Genomic DNA, 27774 nt, shown 5'->3' with positions numbered 1-27774 from the left:
TGTTCATTTGTCCATTTGTGTGTCTTCAAGTATCTATTCACATCTGTTGCCGATTTTTAAAATTTGGTTGTCAGAGGTCTGTATAGAAAGTCCGTATCAGATACATGATTTACAGATATTTTTTCCCATTCTCTGTGTTGTCTTTTCACATTCTTAATGGTATTTGTAGCACAGATTTTGATTTTGATCATATCCAATTATCATTTATCAGTGATGTCCAGTATTTTCTTTTGGGTAGGTGTGGTTTTGTGCGGTTTAACTTTTTTTTTTTTTTTTTTTACACAGAGAGAGAGCACAAGCAGGGGGAGCGGCAGGCTGGCAGAGGAAAGGGAGAGGCAGGCTCGGGGCTCGATCCCAGGACCCTGGGGTCATGACCTGAGCCGAAGGCAGACGCTTAAATGACTGAGCCACCCAGGCGCCCCTGTGCGGTTTAACTTTTAAAGAGCCTTACTTAGTTTGGTTCTAGGACACTAGGACACTAGACCTTTTGCATCTTCTGAATGTTTTAAAGTAATCTAGTTGTTTCATTCTGTTATTTATGTAGTTTTCTAGAGATGGATTGTTTTTCAGGACATGATATATTTCAGAGTAGTTTTTTGGAATGTTTTTCTCCTAGAAACCACATTTTAAGTATAATTATTTGCCAGAAAAAGTTAAGTTTGATCCATAATATACCAGACCTACTCTGATTTCACTGGGAAATGATATAGATTGCAATTTTTGTTCTTGTATGTACAAAAAACAATGGAAGAATATTTACAAAGAAAGTTGGAGACTTAATACTTTTGAGGGATTCTAGACATTGAGTTCATTTGCTTGCTGCTTTTTCTTGTTATGAATGCCTCAGTAGACAACTCTTTATAATTACTAAAATAAAACCAGTAATTGTGCATAAAGAAAATTGAAGCACTGGAAATTTATTTTAATTAATATGGCAAAGGTTGGGAGAAGAGGAAAGATTAAAACAAATTTCTTCTAGAATGTGAGGATACTTGTCTGAACCTCAGCCAGAAATAGTAAAAAAAAAAAAAAAAACCTAAAAAATGGGGTATTGGGGGTAACAGGTGGGAAAAATATGGAGACTGTTTAGTTACCTTAAGTATAGAAAGAATAAGACACATTTGGAGTTAAGTTTATCTGTGCTAGACACAGTAGGAGGATTCAAGTGAAATGGGAGGCTGTTCGTGTGCACAGGGTGTTTGCAAATTAAGTCCTTACATCTTGGTAAATGCTGGTATTTTACTGTATTCGGTATCACTTAGCACTGTTCTGAGCACAGAGGAGTGAACGGTCAATAAATCACTAAATGGGACAGTATCATAAGATTAGTAAATGAACTTTAACATAAAAGGAAACTAATTAAATTTGGGAATGTTAAGCACCCTTTTCTCAGCTGCCTAGCCACTATTTGGAATGGGAAAGTAATGGTGACATGTAATAGAAGAAATGAAAGATTTGGATGAAGGACAGCTACAGAGAAAATTGTTGCTGCTTAAGCACTGTGGGGCAGTACTTGTCTTTAGATAGTACTTTGGGGATAAACTGGAACTAGAGTGAAGGGAGAGGCGTAAAGCTGGTCTTAAAATTTGCTCTTTGTTATAAAACAGTAGTTATTTTCTGAATATCACAAGTCTTATGGCCAGGGAAAAGACAAAAATGCAAATTAAAATTACTTTACTATGAGGAAAAAAATGATCATTTGAAGATGAAGTGTGATAATTCTGTAACAGAAGTAAAAGACTTTCTGAAGGTGAAGTGTAATGTGGGGCTGTACTGGGGCAGTGGATCGTATCCAAGTCATAATGTATGTTGGAGATTTAAATTCAGGTCACCTGGCTTCATGCTGTGCTGTTTCACGGCCCTATGCTGCCCATAAGTTGTTAGATTTCTGTTACCATCCAGTCCTTACTCTTCAGATAATCGTGTCCTCCTTAAGTGCTTTATGCATGTTTACTTTACAGGTTTTATTCTATTTAAACTTGATTTTAAAATACTATTTCCTTAACTGAAGTTACATGTGTATCAAGTGTTCAGGAAAGGAAGTGTGCGTGTATGTGATGGAATGTAATTACACTGCTTTGCAATTACATAACGGAATGTTTTGTTTTTCTGTTTCCCAGGTTCTCTACTTTTAGAGTCCAAAATAAATCCTAACACTGCATATCAGAAACAACAGGTAAAATTTTGAAGATGTTGTGTTTTACTTTGTATATTATTCTCTCAGTTGGGTGATTAAGGGAAAATTTACCATCGATTCCTTACAGTGAAAAATTAAAAACAGTTTAAAACATACTTTCCCAGCCTAATTCTAAAACATGATTTTAGCCAATCTCTATGGTGTCTAAAGCAATCATTTTATTTTAAACTTGCTTGAGCCAGCAAAAAATTGCTTCCAGTTAAGCTAAGTTTTTGCTCCATATATTCTCGTAACTAAGACTTAATACTCAAAAGTTTAAACTAAAACAATACAGCTTTCTTGTTTCTATCTAAAGAAAAAAAAGTGACCACTGACTAATAATCAGCTGTTAACATAACGAAATGGTAGAAACTACTTCCTTTGCTATTGTAGATGCTAGTGCAGAAGGACATTTCTGTCCCTATACGCAACCTCGTGTAGGTAAAAATTTGATTTCTTGCATAGCCTGAATAGGACGTTATAAGAATATGATAATAGAGTAATGATGTTAAGTCATCTTTTGGTTTTAGTACATTCTATCTCATACCCTTCAGATGAACAAGGAATATCTGAAAGTAAATCTTTCTCTACTTGGTAGACCTACTAGCACTATCATCGAAAGGTGTTTACTCAGAATACACGTACACACATGCACCCAGATACACTGAGTGCTGTACAAAGTCAGTGAAGGCGGTGTCAGTCCCTCAGTGCTCTCAAGGTACAGAAATAAAATAAATTTAGAATAAAGAATATTGTTAGCACATTCATATGTGTATATTACTTTATGAATATATTACTCTATAAATAAATTATAAAGTGCTTTGCTTCATCATTGACCATTAAAATACTGCTAGAAGGAAGTTAGTGCTGGCTTTATTTTGTGCATTAGATGATCCCTGAAGATTGTGACCTCCTTGAGGTCACACAGATAGTATATAGAAAAGCTGATATTAACTCGTAAGTCTGCTTAATGGTGATTTATTTGTTAAAAAAACATTTGGTACAATATGAAATATTTTCTTGATAGTCTAATTGTCTACTAATACTTTGTTGCATTTAGTGTTAAGAAAACTGGTTTGATTGGAGTGGCTGGAGACTAGAGTATTTTGCCTTTGATAATCTGTACTTAAATACGTAAATTTGTATTTTGAGGTTTCAGTCAGTTGAAGAGTAAAAGCACATCTGAAGAAAAAGAACAAGTCTGTTTTGAGGATGAATGAAGAAATCCCTATGTCTGAAGCTGTAGGTTGTTGGATGATAAATAAGATGATTTCGTGAAAATTAGACTCTTCAAGGAAAACAGAAGAGCAATTCCTAAAAATTTTCAAACTTCTAAATTTGTCAAATGGGCATTTAAGAGCGTATGTCTAGTTGTGCCCTGTTTTAAGCCTACAGATCATTCTGAATTTATATTGTACCAGTGTAATTGCTTATGGTTGTATTAAATCTACCTTATTACCAGTGTGATACTGGTTTTAGGCTTGTTTCAGTGGGTCTTTATCACCGGTTTTGTAACTGTATGTATGATACCCATTTTAAAGATGAAGAAACAGACTCAGGGAGGCTACACAGCTAATTCCTGGTGTGTTGATTTTATGTGTGTGTGTGTGTGTGTGTGTGTGTTTTAATTGGAGAGGGAGCGCGCTTGAGCACAAGCAGGGGGAGAGGCAGAGGGAAAAGCAGACTCCCTGCTGAGCAAGGAGCCTGATGTGGGACTCCCGATCCCAGGGTCCTGGGATCATGACCTGAGCTGAAGGCAGATGCTTAACTGAGCCACCAGGTGTCCCTTGATCTTACAATGTTAATATAAATTATTTTGAGTTTGAACAGCTACTTAGTCACTGTGGAACAGATGCCTGCGTGGTATCTATGATCTCTAGAAGTTCATGAAGATAGGAAAAAGGGGTCTGACCTCTTTTATAAAATTCGGAATAAAAATTGTGGATTTTTCTATTAGTAATGTGGTGCGGCCCAATCAAATTATCATTTATTTACTTGTGGCTGGTATCCCTTTAGTTCAGTGAGAGACTACTGGTCCTCACTGACAGTTACATAATTGAAAAGAATTAATATGCGGTTTAGCCGACAAAATCAGGGGATCCATTTGTGTACAGTAAGAGGTATCTGTGATAGTGAAAAGTATTAGAAACTGCCTCCATGTAAACATTTTTTAAGGTACCTTAAAGATGGTCTAGTTCGGTTTCCTTCTTAATATAGGAACTTTTATCTTCCCTATAGATGCTCATCTAGCCTTTGCTTGGCTCCTTTTAGTTACTTATTAGTCAGATTGAATTATTTTTTTCTTTATATTGTACTCCTATCCTTCTAACACTGATTTCTCCTAATTCTTCTCTTTGGACCAGCCTGACAAACTGCTACATGATCGCTGTTAGGTTAGGCTCTTTTTAATTTTTTAAAATATTTTTTTATATGTGTGTGTGTGTGTATTTGAGAGAGAGAGGGAGGGCATGCGCACACATGGGAGGAGCAGAGGGAGAGGAAAAGGAATCTCAGGCAGATTCTGCACTGAGTGCGGAGCCAGACGAGGGGGGTTCGATGTCACCACCCTGAAATCATGACTTGAGCTGAAACCAGGAGTCAGACGCCTAACCAACTGCACCACCCAGGCGTCCCCCAGGCTTCTTTTTTTAAAATGTAACTCTCCCTAGTGCTATTCAGTATTTCATATATAAGATGATTCACAAACCTCTCTCAATGAGAGGGCTCTCTTTTGAAATGATTGATGGCTCTGAAACAGTGTATATGTTTATTTTACTGTCAGTAAGTTTGGAAGGATACCTTAGACCCTGTAAATATTTTTATTATACTATGCATATTGTAGAATACAGACTGTACTACAGGGAATATAAAATGGTGTCAGTACTGTAAGTGTAGTGTTTTGCAGAGATTACATCGTAATAAAAACTGTTGAACTGTTAATTAAATTTAACTATCATTAAATAAAAGTCTCTGAACAGGAGGGGCTGTGGGTGGTAGGAGCATCTTGCTTCTTGAACCATAGCACTTTGGTGAAAGTTTAAAAAAAAAACTGCTATCCAGATAAAATCTCAAATATTAAGATATACCAATAATTTCATGGGCCTTGTGTGTCTCAGGTAAAGAACATCCAATGCTGATAATAGAGATGGGAGAAGGGGTTTTGGTTATTAATTCCATCCTCCTGACATGTCATAGTTACTGAATGCTCAGACTTCCTCTCTGGGCAGTTTTACTAGAGCTTAAAATGTAACCTAATATGCAAGCAAAGAATTGATATAATGTTTAGTTTGTATCTTTTAGTACATTTAGATTGGTCACTTTGTGGTGCTTTTCATATTCTGGTTAACTTAAGGAAAACATTGTTTTCATTTTATAGACTGAACAGAACTAGGTGTGAAAAGGCATTGTCAATCACAGTATCAATGTTGCTTAGTACTGTTCTCAATTCTTTGTTTCTTTGTTCATTTGCCTTGTACTTGGAAGTAGTTTGTGATGATTAATGGATGTTAATCAGACTCTCTTTTCTCTCAAGGACACTTTGATTGTGTGGTCTGAAGCAGAAAATTATGACTTGGCCCTTAGCTTTCAGGAAAAAGCTGGATGTGATGAAATTTGGGAGAAAATATGTCAGGTAATTTTAAAAACTAGAAAATCAACATGCTAAGTATTTTGTTTTTTTTTTTTTGCTGTGCTTTTAGCTAATGCCCAAGATTTTAAATAAATAGCATTTCTTACTGATCTCTTAAATTCATTGTTGTCTGTGAAAAGTTTGATTTATAGGAAAGTACAATTTATTGACCCTAAACTGTCCAGCTAAGACCTTTGCTGAACTCCACACTTCTGTATCCAGCTGCGTTTGAGAGCTCCTCCCTCAGTGCTCCCTGGTATCTCAGATTTGGTAGTCCAGAACCAAACATAATCTCCCCTAGATCTGTTCATTTTCCCATCTCCCTCATCTCAGCCACTGTCATCCAGTTGCTGAAACCAGAAACTTGGGGGTTTTATTTATCCTTCCTTCATGACTTACATCCATTCAGTCCCTTAATTATAAATCTTAAATCCATTCACTTACCCTTGTTTTCACTGCTCTCACAGTTTACTAAGCCACCAGCATTTCTTGCCTGTTTTATTGCTTTCATCTTGACTGGTCTTCCCAAATCCATATCACAGATGGAGTGACCTTTTTAAATATGCCAATCTAATCGTATCACTTTATTCAGTAGCTTCTTGTGACTCTTGACTATCTCTTCAGCCTCATCTTACATGTTCTCAGTTGATAGTGGAATTGCCTGGTGACTCTAGTGCCTTGGCCTAATGACATGATCTCCATAATCTTGTCGGGTGTACATTTATTATTCACTCTTATTTTGCATTTATTATATGCCAAAGCCATTGGCTCTTGTTATAGACTCATTTAAACCATTGCATCCTAAGGACAGTTTCTCTATCTCCACATTTATTCTAATTAGAGAATAATCTTCAGATTCTTTACTTTTTTTTTTAAAGATTTATTTATTTGAGAAAGCGAGTGTACACGTGAGAGCAGACTCCCCACTGAGCATGGAGCCTGACATGGGGCTGATCCCACAACTCAAGCTGAAATCCAAGAGTCGGACCTCCAACCGACTGAGCCATCCAGGTGCCCCCTTCAACAGATTCTTTAATTCATTGGTTCTCAAAAGTGTGGTCCTCAGGCCAGCAGTATGACCTGGGAACTGCCAGAAATGTAAATTCTGGAACCCCCATCCCGGATCTCCCTGAATCAGAAATTCTGTGAGTAGGTTCCAGTAATTGTATTTGAATTATATTTTAACAAGCCCTCTAGGTCAGATTTTCTCTGTAAAGGGTGAGATAGTAAATATTTTAGGCCTTGTGGGCCATACAGTTTAACAGCTATTCAATTCTGCTATTGTAATATGAAAGTAGCCATACATAACACATAAACAGCCATGGTTCTTTTCTGGTAAAATTTTATTTATGAAAATTGGTGGTGGGCCACATTTGGCTCTAGTTTGTCAGTTCCTGCTTTAGCTGACTCTCATGCACCCTGAAGCTTGAGAGCCACTGCCTTAATAAAGCTACATGTCCTTGAGGCACAGTGTTTCCTTACCTCGTAGAATTTATTTCTGCTAGATAGTCTACTCAGCTGTCTTTTTCATATAGTAACCTGCCTGTCGAACTTCCCTTTTCTTCTGCTGTGAAGGACTTACATTTTCTTCACATTTGTTCTTTGTTTTCTTTCCCATACAGTTGTTTTGATAGCCTGCCTCTAGACTGTGTCCTGTGGAGTTCTCCCATAGAAAGAGATGAGATTGAAGAGCTTGGGTGTGCTAGAAGCACCCATTGCTCAGACAGATCTCATTCTCCTTCACTTTTCTGAGTCAAACAATCCCACCCTGGACACAGTCTTCTATTAAGCCAATATTTAACTCACACCTGGACTCAGTGCATTGCTGTCAGGCCTGGCTCTCCTTTAATTGTCGGATCTTTACTTTTCCTTAGTCTGTAGTTCTTCATTTACACTTGGGGCACGGGTAGTATACTTCTATACTTTCTCTAGAGTAACGTTCCTAGGAATCACTGGCTATTTGATTATTTTCTAATCTTCCCCTTCAACTTGTGCATACTTTATATTCAAGGTGTTGTTTTCTACCAGTATTTTATGATCCTGTCTGTACTTAACAATTTCTAGATCCTGGCTTGTTCTAGAGAATTCATTATATTTTGCTCTTTGAGATCTTAGATGTTTTTCTGTTTTTTGAACCCTACTCATAATTTTTGATGTAGAAACAGCAAAAAGTCTCCATTTTCTAGTATTTTCCTTGACAGTAGTTATGAGGTCTGGGCATATCTCTTTTTTCTTATAGACCTCTCATGGCCTTCACATTCTCATTTTCTTTGTGTCTGTCCAGACAGACTGCTAAGACTTACCCTTTCTCTTAAGGAAGACTCTCTCTTCTAGCTTACTCTACCTTTCTTTTGTTTTCATTCTTGCATTGCTCCATTTAGTAAGACTGAAACATATTTGTCAAATCATTACAATTCCACCTTAATTCCCTGAGCAGATTAGATTCCAAGAAAATCCTAACCACAGTCCTTTTTGATGACCTTCTTCGCCTTCATATTTGCAAATAAACTAAAAAAGATAGCATTTTCATTACAGTAAGGGCTCTTGTCCCTTTACATTGGGCTTTTTAATCAAATGCTAGCACATTTCTTTAGGTAAAGCTGTAGTCTAAAGCTATATTGAGAATTTATGTCGTTAACAAATCCAGCCGACTTGAGACCATGCCAGGTACAATCTGTGAATGTGCCTAGCTGCCTTTCAGTGGTACTGTCCACTGGGTTAAGGTCAAGATGATATCAATTTGCAACATATTTCAAGATCTATTCCAGGCCTTCTTCCCTCCAGTATCCATTAACAGTCTCTCTTAACCATGCTAAGCAATTTAAGTTTCTTGGCCATTTTGTTTAAGGTCTAATTATTCCATTTCATTACCATTCAACTTGGCCTGCTTTAGTGATGGTATCTCAAATTAAAGGGCCAAGATGGCAAAACTCATTTCAAATAAGTCCTTGACTTTGGGTGAAGATATTCTTTTCTCGCAAAATGTATTTGTAAAAACTTCTAAGTTGTGTCATGAAAGCTACAGGTTTGGGTGAATAGAAAGGAAAACTTCCATGGTTTGTTTGCTTTTAGTAGATATTCTTGGGGGATCTACTGCATTATGCTCTGCTACATGTATGTTGCAGTCATTTTTTATATGGTTTCATTTTTGTGTGAGTACATTTGTTTTCCAGTTTTCTTATTCATATTTTTGGGCCACCAGCCAGCATTCACAGCACATCAGTGACCCACTTTGGCCTAGAACTAGTTTGTACATATTCTTTGGCCCTTGCTTTCTGGAATTGATGTTAAAATATTCCTTGTTGCTTACAATTAATATGTATTTTCTGTGATCACATTATGATGTTTGATATTTATTTGAAGTTAAACTTTGAAGGGTTTGGTGGTGGCTGTCCTGGAATATGCTAGGATTCTTATAACATCTCTTGTATTCATCTAAGAATATCATTTAGATTTGCTTGGTTATATTTTGTCAGCTATCATAAATCTTACTTAATAGGTTCAAGGAAAGGACCCTTCGGTGGACATCACTCAGGACCTTGTAGATGAATCTGAAGAGGAGCGTTTTGATGATATGTCATCACCAGGTTTAGAATTGCCATCTTGTGAATTAAGTCGCCTTGAGGAAATTGCAGAACTTGTGGCATCATCTTTACCTTCCCCCCTGCGTCGTGAAAAACTTGCACTAGCACTGGAAAATGAGGGTTATATTAAAAAGCTCTTAGAGCTTTTTCATGTATGTGAGGATTTGGAAAATATTGAAGGACTGCACCACTTGTATGAAATTATCAAAGGCATCTTCCTCTTGAATCGAACTGCTCTTTTCGAAGTTATGTTCTCTGAGGAATGTATAATGGACGTCATTGGATGCTTAGAATATGATCCTGCTTTATCACAACCACGAAAACACAGAGAATTTCTAACAAAAACAGCCAAGTTTAAAGAAGTGATTCCCATATCAGATCCTGAGCTGAAACAAAAAATTCATCAGACATACAGAGTTCAGTATATCCAAGATATGGTTCTACCTACCCCTTCAGTCTTTGAAGAAAATATGTTATCAACACTTCACTCCTTTATCTTTTTCAATAAGGTAGAAATTGTTGGTATGTTACAGGTGAGTTAGATAATTTTTTTTCTACTTACAAAGATACCTTCTTGATTGATACCATTTAAACTGTTAATTGATTTAGCAGAAGCAATTTCCTATTCCTTTTAAATACCTAAATTGAGTTTCGATTTTTGTCTAAAGGTATGTATTTGGGTGATATTAGAAAAGATTATAATATACTGTGGGACCAGAAGGTTGTTATGTTTCCATCAGGGAACGTAAATGTGATTAAGAAGTCTAGCTTGAAGAAATTACAGGGGAATGAATTGAATGATTCATTCAATTTAAAATGATTCAATGTAGAATTTAGGTATATTATCTGTCAGTTATGCATAGAATAGATTCAAAGAGAAAATGAAGAAGCCAGGAAGTATGTCATTAAATATAGAATATAAATTCGGTAGAATTGGTAGCACTATCAGATCATTATATATTAAAGACTAGTGTTAGGGTCAAGGGAATATAGCAGATATTGGCAAATTATAGTTGCAGGTTTCCTCACCAAAAGGCATGCTTTTGTACCAGATGAGAGTATGGGGAAGTTGGATATTAATATGAGTTACAGCTCTACCTGTCCCTTAATAGCCGTGGGCTACTTGGGCAACTTTCTTAACCTCTTAAAGCTTCAGTTCCCTGATTTGAAGGATGGTGATATTATCATCAACCCTGTAAAGTCATGTGAAGATTAAAGAAGATCATGCATGAACATGATGCAGGACTTGAGTATTTTCTTTTTTAGAGTATGCAGGTGGTGTGAGAGGAGGTAGGAGGGGCAGAGGGAGAGAGAGAATCTTAAGCTCCACGTCCAGCACGGAGCCCGATGTGGAGCTCAATGCAGGCTCAATCTCGCAACCCTGAGATCATGACCTAAGCCAAAATCAAGAGTCAGACCCTTAACCGACTGAGCCATCCAGGCACCCCGAACATTATTTTAAAGTATCTATTGATAACTGCTCTATTAAACTCCAGATTTTCTTTCTACAGTATGCCCGGTCTCTCAGTCTGGTGTTTTAGGGTGCTTGCATCAGAATTGCCTAGGGTGTAACATTTCTTGGATTCTGCACAAAACACAGAAATCAAAGTCTGTGAGAGCTGGCCAGTAATCGACATATGTAAAACCCCAAAGTCAGAGAACCTTTCAGTATGTTATCCCATAGTGTAGGAATTAGCCTGTTCTAACTGAAACAGAACTTTAAAGTTTGTGTGGTGTAAAGATTTGTGAGTTGCACACCTCCCCTGTTTTTTGTGTTTTTGATGCCCATGATATTGGAAGAATAACACATAGATGATATGACTTGGAAGACTTAAGACCTTTCCCATCTACAAATAAAATAATTATTTGAAACCTGGATTTGTTAAATAAAGGAGGCAAATGTCAGAGCTGTTTGGTAGCATATAATGAATAAAGCAATAAGTTTAATTTGTATGGTTGTTCCTTTTTAGAAAATTACTGTATTTTCAGAGTCCCTACCTTTGACATCTTAAAAAAACAAAACGTGCATTGAAATAGAAAAATCAATTTACCTACACTGCTGTCCTGGAGCTAGGAATAATTCCAGTTCATGTTGACCAATTTGATGTGCTTCCCATTCATATAAGACAGACATGTAAACAAATAACATAGGCAATACAGTCTGGTAAGGACAATAGTAATCTCTATACAGTGTGCTGTGATCGATAATGGAGGAGGGAGAAGGTTTCGGTACTAATTTTTATTTGTTCTTTGTTAAGAATCTCCTTTTTACTGACTACCTAGTAGAGTCTCTGTTCTGGTCCACTTTTGACTCCTCGTTTCCTTGGATAGTCCTGAGTGCATCTTTAACCCCCATGGAGCTCATGTCCTTTAGCTCCACTTGATGCTCATTTTGTTATGCAGGGATTTGTCACTTGTGTGTCTGTCTTCATACCTGTGAAATGCCAGTTTTACTCATTTAAGTATGAACAATTTCAAGTTGTTAAGTCTTTATTTCCTGACGTTATGCTTTGTAAAAGCCTGGCTGCCAATGCTGTAGTTCTGTTTCTCTTGATACAGATACTTATATCCAGAGTGCTGCTATGAAGGCAAGAGAATTTTAGAAATTTTGTGACAACGGGTGGTTGAGATAGAATTTAAAGCAGGTTCTTACTCCCCTTGTGTACACAGTCATACCCTCCCTTTACTGTTAACTGCTCTGTACATAATTCTGTTAAACACTCTTTTTTTTTTTAAACATTTTTATTCTATCAACTTCTGTACCCCCAAATGCAGCAGTTCAGAGACTATCATTTGATTTTCAGTTGGTGCGACATATTAGATCTGGGTTGCATCTTGAAGTTACATGCCATTTGAAGTATGGCATGTTTTGTACATTTTAGAAAAAGTAAAAGTAGGAATAACCAATTTAATATCACAGAAAATATTTCCTAAGAATCTGCAACAGTGAATATGGAGTTTATAATCTAGTGGGAGATTACATACACACATACATACATTTATACATTATGTAGATATATTTAGACTTAGGCATGTCTGTAGGGCTGAAGTAGTGCTGAATCTAGTACTAGCTGAGATAGTATGGAATTAAAGTATAACACCATCTTGTTAAAAATAGTGATGGAAAAAATTTGAACAGGTTATCAGGAAGGTCTCTGCCACCTCCTGTGGTTGGTCTTTGGGTAAATTTCTTAAATCAGTCTCAATTATAAAATGAGGTAAGATAACATCTGAGGTTCTTTCCAAGTTCTGTACTGACTTACCCAGATTAGTATCCTAGGAGACAACCTCTTTAATCTTTTTTGAAATAATGCATATTAAATTCTGTGTGTCTGTATGGGATATCGTCAGATAATAGGTGTTTCTTTTAAAGCTCTGCATTTACCTTTTTAAATAACTGAATCATTTCCTGTGTCTTTAAAACATGAAAGCTTTATCTTAATTGTCTGTCACCTTCATTTGAGAGGTTGTAGAACCTTAACCTCTAAAGGTAAGATTTTAAAACTCTCAAATGAAGGGTTTAAAACTCGTAAATGAAGGGTTTGCAAACTATGGTCCATATCTGTTTTTATAAATAAAGTTTTTTTTGAACATAGCCACACTCATTTGCATATTGTCTGTGGCTGTTTCCTACTGTAATAACAGAGCTGAATAGTTGTGGTAGAGACCACATGGTCCACAAAGCCTAATACACACAGTGTGGCCCTTAAATAAACTTAGGAAATCAGGCCTTGCCAAAATAGAATCTTCCGCTATAAATCCCCAGTTTATTCTTTAATAGTTTGGTTATTCCTTCTCTCTTTTAAAAAAATACCGTTGCCAGTACCATCTTTCCTTTTTCCAGTTAGTGCAATTTATATTCTACAGTATCTGAAAATTATGTTTTAATATACTCTTCCATTAGCATAAATTTATCCTTTGATTTAACAGGAGGATGAAAAATTTCTGACAGATTTGTTTGCACAACTAACAGATGAAGCAACAGATGAGGAAAAAAGACAGGAATTGGTAAGAAATTTGATACTTAGGAAAGGCAAAAAGCTAAAACAACAGATCTTTAATATATTCACTTGTCCTTTTCCTTATTTTAGGTTAACTTTTTAAAAGAATTTTGTGCGTTTTCCCAAACGCTACAACCTCAAAACAGAGATGCTTTTTTCAAGACTTTGTCAAATATGGGCATATTACCAGCTTTAGAAGTCATCCTTGTAAGTTTGTTTCTCCTAATATTTAATTACCATTACATATTTTTAATTTTTATTTTTTAAGATTTTATTTATTTGATAGAGAGCACGAGCAGGGGGAGGGGCACAGAGGGAGAGGGAAAAGCAGACTCCCTGCTGAGCATGACCCTGAGATTGTGACCTGACCCAAAGGCAGCCGCTTAACTGCATGAGCCAGCTGGGCGCCCCAATTACCATTATATTTTTAATCCACAAAAATATATCTTTATGTTATGTGCAAGTGTTTGACTATAGCCAGTATTTATTATTAGCTGTGTATTACATTAAGTAAAAAAGCTGTAAAATTCTAGTATATTAGAGAGTCCTTACACATTACTGTAAGAATATTCAGAGGGATTTTGCATACTTTTAATAATAAATTGTTAATTTTGCAGTCTGTTGAAATGTTAAGAAAAGTAAACGAATAAAAGAAAGTAACTTTATCCATTGAACAAGTTTTATATGCCAAACTTCCTTAACCTCTCTTACTACACTGTTTTCTTATAAGAAATTTGTTAGATTTTGGATTTACATAGCTATAAGGTCTGTATTTTGATAATTATAGGAGAAATAAGTGCTTTTTATCTGCAGGGCATGGATGATACACAGGTGCGAAGTGCTGCTACTGATATATTCTCATACTTGGTTGAATATAATCCATCCATGGTACGAGAGTTTGTCATGCAGGAGGCACAACAGAATGATGATGTAAGTAAGAAGTTAACAGAGCAAAAAATAACCAACAAGGTAAATATTATTTGCACTAACAGTAAGTATTTATACATGGGGAGCGATAACTGTATTATTTATTTTTTAAGATTTAATTAGCTGATATTTGGGGAAAGTGTAGCCAGAATGTCAAATGGCTTATTTTTCCCTGAATTGGCTCCTATCTCAGTTTACAGATTGTGTCTTACAGCAGTTGTTAATGCTCAACTTGTGTCTTTTTAAGTTTCTGAGATCACGTTTCTTAATTCTGTCATTAACTTGATACGTTGTCTTGTTTTAATCATTTAATCATTAAATTGTTCTATATGTGGAATTATAAGTAACTTCCCTAGGAAAACATTGACTTTGCTAGGGATAGATTCTTAAAATCACCAAGAATGAAGGAATGAAGCACAGTCCCTTGGGAAAGTATTTAGGGTACTTTCTTTACTGCCTAACCATAAGGAACAAGCTGTTGCCTTGTTCATACACACACATCAGTTTTAAAGTAAGTGAGGGAGTCTTTCCTGATAATGTGAAGGGTACTCTTGGCGTATATGGTACATGGCTTATGCAGCAGCCCCAAATGTGTGTGCTCTTCTGTTTTAGAACATTAAACCAATGATACCGATTTTTTTTTTCCTCCTTCCCCCAAAATCTTACAAGTAACTGTTAAGAATAAACTGATATATTTTGCCCTCAACTGCATCTTAAAAGGGGAGGGGGGCATCCTCTTGGGAAAAAAAAAAATCTATGCACAATTCTTATTGTAAGTTTACAGAATGAGAAAGTAGACTTCTGCCTTTAAAAAAATCTTAATGTGTTATGTCAAAGTGAAGTGGAATGCCTAGTAACTTCTGTATTTAAGGTTTTTGGGTGTTGTGTTTTGTTTTTTTAATTGCCAGGATAAGTAGAAAAGTACCAGTTTCAACTGTTGAATATTATGTCACATTTTTCTTTAATAGTCTTATCCAGAAAACCAAAATACCTGTATTAATTTAAAATAAAGGCTATTCTTGCTGGCCCTGAAATCCACTAGTTGCACATACAGTGATGTACTTCGCTCACATGCAGTAGGCCTCTGGATTCCCAGTCTCAATCTTTAGGTCCATCCTACCACTGCATATACAGACAAAGCAGAGATTTCCTCACTGCATCCCTTTCTGTTTGTAGTTACTCCTTGGGCCAGGAACACCAGTCATAGAGCCTCAGGAAAACTAGTAATCAATTTTCAGTGACATTTGGAATCTCTGTAACAGATTTGTCCTCTGTGCTTATTTAAGTACCATAATCTTGTTTCCTCTAATTTCACACATTTGGGTACCAACTAAATTTACTTTAAATGGAAACTATGTGTCATTTCCATTAATGGAGAACAGATACAGATCTTACTTGCCACGCCATAAATAGAAGGACTTTATAGAAATGCAGTGAAAGCAGAACAATGGCATAAATTCTAGCTAAATATTCTATTAAACTGAAGGTCCGTTAGCTTTCTTCAGAAGGGGGATCTTGTTATCAAGAAGTGTAAAGATTAGCGGCAAACAAAGCTAGTTTTTGCTTTAATCAAAAGAGATTTAAAGATAATAGAGAAAGAAACTTTCTTTTCTGTATTACTTATGAATAAATGTGCCTGTACCACACATTAGGGAAACACTGCCATATATGCTTTTAAAGAAGTTAGTCGTTTCATTTTGATCGCAGTTAACAAGACAGCTAGAGCTAGGTGTAATGCTGTAACATGTCATAGTATGTGCTTTTCCATTCTGATAATAAGTGATCCTTACTGTGTGTACTTTTCTCACCAGGATATTTTGCTCATCAACCTCATTATAGAACATATGATTTGTGATACAGACCCTGAACTTGGAGGAGCAGTCCAACTTATGGGCCTGCTTCGAACTTTAGTTGACCCAGAAAACATGTTAGCTACTGCCAATGTAAGCCACGGGCATTTTTCTCTTTTTCATACTGGTACGTTGTTTATTGCTGGTAGGAACCAGTGCAGTTAAAATTCATGAAAGTGTTTTTGATTCCTTAGAAAACAGAGAAGACTGAATTTCTGGGTTTCTTTTACAAGCACTGTATGCATGTTCTCACCGCTCCCTTACTGGCAAATACAACAGAAGAGAAGCCTAGCAAAGGTAAGAGACTGCAGGGTGGCAGTGAGGCTCTGTGTTCTCGGGTCTAAGACTCAGGGTGGGTTTAGTTTGCATAGTGTGTGTTTAATTCAGAAGGTAGTTTTAGAGTCTTCAGTGGGAAATCCCCTATTGACATTTCAAGAATACTGTTTTGCCACATGAATTACCAGTATAGCATAACTTAAAACAGCACTTAGAAAGTAAATGTTAAATTTATCCTTTTTTGTGATCTAGAATCACGTCTTGGAAACGTGATACTCATTTTTCCTGTCTACTTTATTCATATTAGGTGAAGCTTGAGGCTCCTTTCCAAACACAGATATTTAGTTCTTCAAACATTTATTAAAAAACAAAAACAAAAACCCCATTGTCTGGAAGGTACTGTGCTATATAATCTTTAGGGGCTAAATGGGGGGAATAAAAAAGTGAGTAAAATACTTCCAGAGGCTTGCTGCCTGGTGAGGAAGAAAAGTAAGCCAATAATTATAATCCAGTGTGGATTCATTCTATATAATAAAGGACATTGGAATCATAAGAGCAGAGAGAGGAATTCCACCAAAGACTAGATGGGATCTTTCCAGATCTCCAGTGCTGTGTGTACATCTTATGAGGGCTGTGTTAAGACACGGTAGAGCGTTTTTGCACTTGGGAATAAAGCAGATCTAATAGATTTGTGTCCCAGCTCTGCCTTATTATTCAGACTTAGGTTTTGTGAAAAAAATTTGTCAGTTAAGAAAATGTGTAAAGCACAATTCTTGGGGCACATGGTAGGGATTCGGTGTTTGTTCCCTTTTCCTTAAGTTTAAAATTTGGGGTCAACAGAAAGGATTTTACTTGGTTGGAATTTGGATACTTAAATTTAGAAAGGGAAAGAATATTAGTCATTAAATTGTGTTTTGTTTTTAGATGATTTTCAGACTGCCCAGTTGTTGGCACTTGTACTGGAATTGTTAACATTTTGTGTGGAGCACCATACCTACCATATAAAGAACTACATTATTAATAAGGACATCCTCCGGAGAGTGCTGGTTCTTATGGCCTCCAAACATGCTTTCTTGGCATTATGTAAGTGTTGCTTCTGATAGAATTATTACTCATATCTTATCATGTTGTTGGTACCTTTGGGTCTTATTACCTGAAAAGAAAAGATCACTGATTTCAGGTCAAGGAGACCTGGATTCTAACAGGAAACTACGCCAATTATGTAGTTTTGCCAGAGTTGGAGATAATTTTCCTCATTTGCATCTTTCCCCGCATACAGCAAAGGCTCAGTGTGTATCCACAAAATATGTTAAAGTATTCTATTCCACTATTAAAATGGTACCTAAGATCATTTTACCTCAGTTACTTTTTTAGTACTGCCTTCCTCATTACAAATTAGGAATTTTTGTGAGTCTTATTAAATCATGAAGAACATTTTTGTAATTTGGAAACTCTATAGCTAATAGCACTGAGTTGCTAAAACATATTGGGAGTTAGAATGCCCAGCACAAGTGTCTGTAGATGGTCTATTCATTAACTGCACAAATATTTTTTCTCCACCTTATTGAGATACGTTTGACATAAAACATTTTGTTACCTCAGATATTTTAGAGCAAGTAAATATTTGCTTTGGCAAGTAGGTGCCAAACTTCAGAAGTGACCAGATCTACCCTGCGCTCTTCACACGGCCTGCAAGCTGAAAAGTAGTTTTTAGGTTTCTTAAAGGGTTAAAAAAAAACCCCAGAAAACAAGTAGATAGGCCATATGTGGCCTATGAAGCCTAAAATGTGTACATGTAAACCATATTTATGGGTAAAGTTTGTCAACTCTTAGAGCTGATATGTTCTTGGTTATATATTTTTTTCAAAACTTAACTGTGTTCTTAAGGCCCTAGTTTGTTGAAGTAAAACAAGTTTCAGAATTGGAAATAGGTTATTTAAGAATATTCTTGAGCACAGCAGCCAGCCTTCTTTGGTAAGTTGACAGACCAAGTTTGGGGGGGTACCTTAGAGGCTCAATAAAATATGTCTGCTGGTAACTTCTGTCTTTTGGTTTCTATAGGTAAGTTTGGTTGTTTGACGGCATCACAGTCATTCACTGTTTAGAGGCCTGAACATATATATCCATTTTTGCTATTTTTTAACTTCATTTACAGTTTATTTACTTAATGGATTTTTTAAAATATCCTAAAATTATGAAAACATGGTTTATAAGGATGTTTCTGATGTTGATTTGCTCTACAGTATTTTATCCTTAATATTAGAAATAGGTATCCTTCTAAAAACATTAAACTTTCAGGGTAACAGTTATAGTTGCCTTAGTTTTTCTGGCTAATGTACACACTGCAGGATGGACCAGGAATACATGTATTCATGGTATATTTTCATTTTCCAACTTTCAGATATGTAGTGCAGTTACTTTTCTGTTGCTTGCCCAGGAACTTTGATGTTACCTTAGTATTCTTTTTCAGCCAAAAGTAACAGGTAGCATTTTGTGGCATTAACCTAGACTGCTAAGGACAGCAAAAATAAATGGATTATTTTGGTTCTGCTATATTAATATCCATGAGCTTAGCATTTGCAAAAGAAGGACTTTTAAGCTCATATTCATTTTCCTTATATACCTACTAGAGCAAAAGAGAGCCCCATGTTGAGAGGGAGTTTGTAACATTTCTTTCATGTCAACACAAAGTTTTTGTTCAAGTGTGGGAAAGGGAAGTTAGGACAGAGTGGAAAAACTAAATGAATAAGTTAATCAGTTTTATTTCGATAAATGTATTAAACACCTGCTACCATATTTTATCAGTTTTAAGCAGTATCGTAGCCAATGAGGTTTATCCGAGGTGCGATTATTGCTAAACTCTGCATTTTAGACATTTATCATCTCTCAAGGTGAGTCTTACAATTAATGGCATGTCATTGTAATTGATAGTTCTGTTTGGTTTTCTTAGCAGTAGAGAAAGTTTTTTGCAGTCAGGGGCATCTTAGATTTGATGAAGATACTAGATACCTGGAAATTACAAGGAAAACACAGACCATTAAGACCTGGACTCAGCTATCAAGGGGTTTTGAGTTCATTAGGAGGAGATAGTCATGGAAAAATCAAAATGTCAAAAGTACTATATTGAGGTGTGTTTGGAAGCATAGTGGAAATAATTTATTCCTACATGAATGAGTCAGATCAGGAAAATTTCACAGGAGAGGTAAATTGGGTTGTGTCTTGGTCCTGGGAGAATGTGACATTCTTGGTTGAAGGCACAGTTGACACATAGATGTGGGGAAAGCATAGCATGATAATGGTTTGGTGTAGGGAGAACACACGAATCCAGTAGGAGAATGCAGGAAAGGATAGTTCAGTTCATCTCGTTATTTTGCTTGCAGTATTATAAAGAAATTTTCTCAACAACTTAATGACAACTATGAAGATACATTTTATAAGGAAGGATTATATTGTAGGAAACTAAGCATGTTAGCAAAGTTTTAGTTATTTTTTTTATTGTTTGGTTCAACGATAACTCAGTTTGGAAAATGCTGACTCTTAAAATGATTCTATGTGGCTGTCTTCCCAGATTGAGAACATGAGTAGTTTCTGGAAGAAGATGCCGGTCATTAGGAATGAGCACTCTAGGACTGGCTGTAAGAGTTTTTGATCAAGTATTTTTAAAAGAGCTAAGTGGGAGATTTAGGATATTTTCAGTCTTCTAAGATTATACACTGAAAATATTAGGTATAGTGTTTAAGGGAGGGTTTCATAAGGAAGTTTAGTGCCCAGTTGTAAGGAAAAAAGATGAGTGGTTAAATCTAAACAGTTTGGGGACTTACAGAACGTCTCATTTTTTATATCTGATGCTTATTAGAATGCTTTTATCCTATTGAAAGACAGCGAATCAGGTCCACAGGTGAGACACCAGCAGTCCTTTCAAAATGTAGGTCTTTATAAGGTTAGATACATACATACGCCAGTTTTAGCAGTCTTATTTCTTTCCTTGGCCTTTCAGGATTCATGTTGTCTAGTCTTGTTAAAAATATGGAAATCTATGACAGGAATGAAATAAAGAAAAATTTTATCATAGATGCTTTTATTCAGCCATAAGTTATGTATGAGGCAAAAAGTCTCAACTTGTGACATGAAATCTCATGTTGTGTTAATGTAAAGATGAATTATTTGTTTTAGAGATGATTGAAACAAAGCACCAGAGATTCCTGACATGTTAATGAAGGTTAGAGATAAGGGAAGCAGAGTGCACTTTACATTGGAAGTCCTACAGTTCTGCCAATGTGACCTATCCCAAAAGCTTTCTCTCATTTCCTTTGAGCGGTTTGACTTCATAGAGCTCACTGGTAAATTTCTGAAAGCAACTTTTATTTAGCAGCAAGTAGTGGTTGGCTATTCTTGATGCAGGTTTCTTTTGGGAGAGGGATTTGAATGGAAATAACCCAGTTCTGGATATAAATAAATAGGGGCAGATGGAAATGAGCAAAACAAAGACCGTTAGAACCATCTCTCTCTACACTGGCAGTTTCTGGACAGAACTGCTCTGGAGGAGAGAGTGGTGCCACCGCCTACCTTGGTCTTAGTGAATTCTAGGAAGGGAGTTTCTTTTCACTTACCCTAGGAACTGCATGCAGCCCACAGGGTTCAGCTAGTGTGTGTTATGGTAGGACACAAGTCTCCACGAAGCCTGCATAGTTGGAGTACCAACTCTTTAAAATAACAGCTCTTGCCTTAATTACTAAAAACTTCACATTTGGCCTGAGCTCGGAAGTATTGATTTCTATTCTAACAAATGGAACTGCCTTCATTAGTTCCTTTGTCAAGTGACATTACAAAACAGCCAAACTCTAAAATCACTGTTTTGGGAAGATAAACCCTTGTTAGGCTTTGACTTAACACACAGGTGCCTCTTACTGTTTAAAATGTCTTATTTGACCATGCTTATGTATTTGGAAATAATTCAGTAGAGTTTAAAAAAATGCAATTACTATTCTATAAATTATTTTGAAACTCCCTGCCCAGAGTGTCACTTTAGAAAGAGACACTCTTAAATAAGTTGCATTGTTAAGGCAGTTTATAGCCAACTGTACCTAATTGGGCATTCACTTGTGGACCTCTTTTCTGCCAACTAAAGAAACATTGAGCTGCTTTACTCCTCTGCCTTCCCACCCAGAAACCGTGTCACCATGGTTGCCTGGCTACCTGCTCATGAAGGACTTGATTAATAACAAATTGGCAATTTAACGAGCCACTTCCATGATCTCCAAAGAAACCAAAATACAAACACAATATTTAATCTTGCCAACCGAAGACGATGTGACTGCATGAAGTGAGTATGCTTTTTTGAACTGTTTACAATAAGTGGGGCATTAACTTACTGACAAACTCCATGTAGGTAAAGAGGGCTTTGTCTAGCTGTCGAGTATATTTGGATCTTGACGAATGGTGACTAAGTAACTCCCCATACCTCAAGATGTAAATATACCTTTTAATCTGTAAGTTAAAGCCTAATTAATTGTAAAAAGGAAAATTAGGAAAAAAATTAAAAAGCATACTCGCTGCAATAAGCATAGAGGACCACATTTTAAACACAACATCCTCTAAATTTATTTCTACACTATGGGAAGGCAAGTTTTGGGTCTTGCAGAGTTTTGTGGGTTTATAGTAGTTCTCCGAACCATCCACAAACCAACCAACGTAAACCCAGAACTCTAATGCAAAATAGTAAGAGTGTCCAAAAATAACAAAGATCAAAATTATACAGTGGATTGCCCTAATAAAACAATGGTTTTTCTCTTGTTTTTAAGGTGTATGTAAAAAGGATATATTTATAATTTTCTCATCTTTAGTATGAAGTTAATTCATATGTTAGCCCTATTTTAGATCTTATTTTAGATGTAAAGTACATTTTGGTCTCTAGTAAATTCCAGAGTTTTTCTGGCTCTCCAAGACTTGTGTTCTATAATGACATACACTACTTCTAGGGTATGTTTTTCTGATAACCCTTTTGCAGTCCTTATCTTTAGGTTCATGCTTCTGGAAGCAGTAACATATCACTGCACGAAGAATTTTATTAAGCAGGTCTTTTTTAATAAGTCTAAAATATGGAAGTGTGTATGTAATTTGAACAATAATGCCTCTGTGTTTCAGGTGCTCTTCGTTTTAAGAGAAAGATTATTGGATTAAAAGATGAGTTTTATAACCGCTACATAATGAAAAGTTTTTTGTTTGAACCAGTAGTCAAAGCATTTCTCAACAACGGATCCCGCTACAATCTGATGAACTCTGCCATTATAGAGATGTTTGAATTTATTAGAGTGGTAGGTTCTGTATTGTTGGAATGTTGGTTTTAATTGTTCAAGAATATTGAATATGCATTATTGATATTTTGGCTTATTTGAGATTATATTTGAAGAAAATTTTTAAAAGAAGCTTGTAGGAATTCAGTTCAAAGTAATGAAAACCAAAACAATCTCTTGGCAGCTGTGAATCCTTCATAGGATGGCATGAACGAAAACTGATCTAACACTGTCCTGGTACTCAATTCATTTTAAGAAAGTAGAATGACAGTTGATAGAAAGTATTTGATATGGTTTTATTGTTTTGTTTTTAACTCCAAGGTTTTCTGACTGGACTTTGTCCTCTATATTAAGAACAGTTTTGTTTTTTTTTTAATTTTATTTATTTATTTGACAGAGACACAACAAGAGGGGGAACATAAGCAGGGGGGTGGGAGAGGGAGAAGCAGGCTTCCCACAGAGCAGGGAGTCCGATGTGGGGCTCCATCCCAGGACCCTGGGATCATGACCTGAGCCGAAGGCAGACGCTTAACGACTGAGCCACCCCGGGTGCCCCTTAAGAAAAATTTTATAAGAAACTTGATGCCTCTATAATTTTTAAGAACAATTTCGTAACAAACTCGATTCTTTACTAATATAATAGAAGTCGACTTGTGGTTCTCCCACAACTGTGTATCAGAATTATCTGTGGCATGCTTTTTTTTAAAAATTATGGTAAAGTGTTTATCATGTAAAATTTGCCTTTAATTAAGTTTACAATTCCTTGGTATTAGGTACATTCACACTGTTGTGCAACTATCCCCACTGTCCATCTCTAGCACTTCCCTGTGATGTGCTGATCCCGCCCCCACACTTACTTGAGTAAAAGACATCTGGGGTGGGACCTAGGCATTTACTTGAGGAAGACCCATAGTTAATTCTGAGACACAGCAAAAATCGGAGACTACGGAGTAGCCAGTAATGCCCATTTTCATTGTTTTGTTATCTCTGAGATTGGCTGATAATTTTATGATGTTAAACTGTTTTGGGCAGGTTTATGAATTGCCTACGATTAAGCCTGTCTTGCTAAAATAACATTTTTCCTATTGTATTTTTCATTACAATTCTGTAGGAAGATATAAAATCATTAACTGCTCATGTCATTGAAAATTACTGGAAAGCACTGGAAGATGTAGATTATGTACAGACATTTAAAGGACTGAAACTGAGATTTGAACAACAAAGAGAAAGGCAGGATAATCCCAAACTTGACAGGTAAATTACCACATTTTTAAATTTATTCATTCAAGTTGTATGGTGGTGCCTCTTTTTGCTTGTTTTGTATTATTTGGCTTGGCTGGGGGAGGGGATGAGCAGTGGTTGTAGCTTTGTGTAATGGCCAATATGAATATTTTCCTGAAGGTGTGTGTGGTGTTAGTAGGATCTGTAGACTCTTCCTCAGGCATATATTAAGTTAGATAATGAAAAAGAAAACCCAACCACTTACGTGGTAGTGGGGCTTCATGTGTCCAAAAGTAAAATCAAAATAGGGTATATTTTAAAGTCCATGAATTAGGACTTGTTCATTTCTGATGTTAAGTTTAATAACTGATCCATAATAGTACAGTTTCCATAATAGTTTGATTCCACTAGTTAACACTAGAAATGGTGGAGTGTTTAGTTCTGTGAAAAGTCTGGTTCTTCATTAGCCTCTCTGTATATAAATCTGTTATCTCCTTGATCTATTAAAGCGATCTAATTTGGAGCACCATTTGAAGACTAAGAGTGTCTTTGGATAAGTCTCTTTTTTTTATTTTTAAGATTTTATTTATTAGAGCACAGGGGAGAGGGAGAAGCAGACTCCCTGCTGAGCTGGGAGCCTGATGAGGGACTTGATCCCAGGACCCTGAGATCACAACCTAAGCTGAAGGCAGACGCTAACCAACTGAGCCACAAGGCGCCCCGAGTCTATTTACTTTCTTCTCTTTACTCCTAGTATGCGTTCCATTTTGAGGAATCATAGATACCGAAGAGATGCCAGAACACTAGAAGACGAAGAAGAGATGTGGTTTAACACAGATGAAGATGACATGGAAGATGGAGAAGCTGTCGTGTCTCCATCTGACAAAACTAAAAATGATGATGACATTATGGATCCAATAAGTAAATTCATGGAAAGGAAGAAATGTATGTTGAAAAGATGGGCAAGGAAAAATGGTGGCTTTCCCACTCTAGGCTTATTCTGTATTTCTTGACAAAATGAGTATCTCCTTTGTCATGACAGATTTTAGAGACTTTGCTGCTTTCTAGAATGTGAATTAATAGCCGTGGGTCAAAGTATGGACCAAATTTTCTTAATCTGACTTGACCCGGGAGAAATACTTTATTTCAGGAAGGGGAGGGACACTGAATACTGAAGGTCTCGTTCCTTCTCAGTAGTGAACTGCACTTGTTTTTCCCTAGCAGGGGAGTGAGCTAGTTAAGTGTGGTTTACTGCCACCTCATTTGGGGGGATTAAAGAGGATGGGTGACAACTATTGACAATATTCTTATTTTTAGTAAAAGAAAGTGAGGAAAAAGAGGTGCTTCTGAAAACGAATCTTTCTGGTCGGCAGAGCCCAAGTTTCAAGCTTTCCCTCTCTAGTGGAACCAAGACTTCTCTCACCAGCCAGTCACCTGCAACCAGTCTGCCTGGTTCGCCAGGCTCCCCGGGATCCCCAGGCTCTCCAGGCTCTCCTGGCTCTGTCCCTAAAAGTACATCTCAGACGGCAGCTATTACTACCAAGGTACATTCTGACTTCAGGCCTCTCTCATAGCACCTTTCTCAAAAGTAATTGTGACGAAGGTTTCCTTTGGTTACCGTCTCCTGGAACTGATCTAACCTTTCTGAGCGAGAGAGAATAATTCTCCCACTACTACCTGAATGTATGGAAAACTTGAGCACTTTCTCAAAGGTTTTTATAACCAACACAAAAGGCTAAATGAATTATTTTGGTGATTTGCATTTTAGAACTCAGGTTCAGATTTGTGCCAGAACATTTACAGAAATTTTAAAGTTATTCTTTACCAACTTTCCCAATTAATACCCAGCTAAAAGACTTGTGTGGAGGAAAGATCAATAACTGGACACTTGTTACACTGTTTTGTCAAGCAAGATTTATAAAAAAGAATTAACCACCTATCATTAGCATTTCGTAAGAAAGGATCACAATTTTAACACCAAAAATGTGGACAAGACATAATCTCAGAATAAAAACCAGTTCTTTTCACTACCTCCTACTGTCCTGGACTAGCAGTTAACAGACTGGCATTTGGGATGGGTTGACCTAAACCAGGAATATAGTGCTCCCTACACAGTTCCTTTTACTTTGACATGAGCATGAGACCCGTGAGGGCTAAGAAGGGAATCGATGTTAAAGTGAAGGTGCAGGCTGAGGGCAGAGCAGGGTGAATTCTTCCACAGCCACCCACACAGAAGAGCTACAGTGGTTTCTGGCGAAGGGAGGGGTATAAAAGGATGCCAGGAGGAGAGGCAGAATCGCCTTCCTAACTTCTCGGTCTGCCCTTATTTCTAGTAGTCTATCTGTGGTAGTTTTCAAGATTTTGCTAATGCATTGTTAAGTCTTAGAAAAATGGTAATTATTAAATTGAAAAGGTTTTATCTCCTGGCTCATTTGCTAAATTTATAAACTAAATTTTATTACGGAAAATACAGGAAAAATAAAACGTTGCATTTATTTTTTTTCAGTTGCATATAATCTCACCCTCCAGAAATAACCACATTTAGTATATGGGGGCGGGGGAAGGGTCTGTATTCTTTAACCTAGTGTTAAGGTTTGTTTTTTAGAAGCTACATTTGTCTTAACAGGGAGGCCTCGTGGGTCTGGTAGATTATCCCGATGATGATGAAGATGACGACGAGGATGAAGACAAGGAAGACACGCTACCATTGTCAAAGAAAGCAAAGTTTGAGTCCTAATACTGGCAACGGCCTTTGATCAGTACCTGTTGAGAAAACTGGTTCTCCACCCCTCCCCCCTACAAAATCCACAACAAAGCAGTGGTCTCTTGTGAATGACTGAAACAGATCAGCCTCGCACACTTGACTTCTGCTCATCAAGTGCCAATTCAATGGAGCAGGAGGAGGGGATACTATACGTTTAGGGGAAAGACTTAAGCCTTTGAGCTCTCCAGCTTGGACCACACATTGCCCTTTTCTCAGGGAAGGAAATGGAAACAAAAAGCCAACAGGGCAGGGGTTTTGTAAGTGGAACTCTGGATTGACTGGTCAGTTGCTACAATCAATCAGAATATTTCTCGGACCATGTTTGAGACTCAGAAGAACAGGCTTTTGTGCCGTAATTCTTCTCCAGTTAAGAATGCCAGCAGTTTCTTTGTATGAAGAGACCTGCCTTTAAAATCACACGTTCTCAACATTTTAGTCACGCTACAACAGGTTCGGAAAACCTCTGGGGGAGGGGCGCATATAAAGTTTCCTCTTTTTTATCTGTTCCCTTTGCCCTTCAAACTGCAGATTTTTTTTTAAAGTGGGGATGTGTCCCTACTTGATTAAAGATTGAGTGGAATTCTAGATGTGGTCATTTGTGTCATAATTTTTTTGTTTCATTTTGTTTTTGATTTTTTTTTCTCCCCCGAGTGTGTGCTTAGTTGTTGAGTATATATATTTGGGACCATTAAAACTTTTTTTGATGTAATATAACCTAACGTTGTGCTGGTACCTGTTTTACCATGTGTAATTTTTGTTCACATCACAGTTCTTAATTTGTTTAGAGTTTTATGAAAGATGGTATAGTTTTTATTGACAAAAACAAAGTAATCTTACAACTATGTGCATACAAAAGCAATACTATTTTGTGACTAAATATTTTATATTAAAATTTACATCAGCAACTGTCGAGAATTCAGGGAAAGAGTGGAATTTAAAATTTCAACAGTTTTGTTAAACCTAGAAACGTGAAATTAGTATTCCAAAGAGATTCTGAAATTTCATATCTTGGGAAAATGACGGTACATTAAATCAAAATTGAGGCTGGATGATT

General features: G+C 36.6%; 1 protein-coding gene and 1 pseudogene across 2 annotated transcripts in view; both read left to right on the top strand.

Moving 5' to 3' along the window:
* PPP4R3A (protein phosphatase 4 regulatory subunit 3A) overlaps positions 1-27305 on the top strand; it is a 36373-nt gene extending 9068 nt beyond the window's left edge. The window contains exons 2-15 of one of the 2 annotated variants that reach the window (XM_025869465.2): positions 2121-2176; positions 5709-5807; positions 9304-9921; positions 13319-13396; positions 13480-13596; positions 14203-14319; positions 16128-16259; positions 16361-16463; positions 17367-17525; positions 22587-22756; positions 23847-23989; positions 24711-24901; positions 25274-25500; positions 26583-27305. In XM_025869465.2, coding sequence (XP_025725250.1) covers positions 2121-2176; positions 5709-5807; positions 9304-9921; positions 13319-13396; positions 13480-13596; positions 14203-14319; positions 16128-16259; positions 16361-16463; positions 17367-17525; positions 22587-22756; positions 23847-23989; positions 24711-24901; positions 25274-25500; positions 26583-26693 — 2321 coding nt within the window. In that variant the 3' untranslated portion in view covers positions 26694-27305. Of the gene's footprint in view, positions 1-2120; positions 2177-5708; positions 5808-9303; positions 9922-13318; positions 13397-13479; positions 13597-14202; positions 14359-16127; positions 16260-16360; positions 16464-17366; positions 17526-22586; positions 22757-23846; positions 23990-24710; positions 24902-25273; positions 25501-26582 lie in introns of both variants that reach the window. The other variant, XM_025869464.2, reaches the window with a different exon arrangement.
* LOC141373332 (U4 spliceosomal RNA) lies at positions 19246-19371 on the top strand (annotated as a pseudogene).
* Positions 27306-27774: the final 469 nt, after the last annotated feature.

The sequence above is a fragment of the Callorhinus ursinus genome, unplaced genomic scaffold (genome assembly GCF_003265705.2).
Source record: "Callorhinus ursinus isolate GAN/ISIS: 27379988/994484 unplaced genomic scaffold, GSC_fseal_2.0 scaffold8, whole genome shotgun sequence".
NCBI lineage: Eukaryota > Metazoa > Chordata > Mammalia > Carnivora > Otariidae > Callorhinus > Callorhinus ursinus.
The sequence above is the reverse complement of the archived record's forward strand: the minus strand, read 5'-3'. Positions and strand labels throughout refer to the sequence as shown.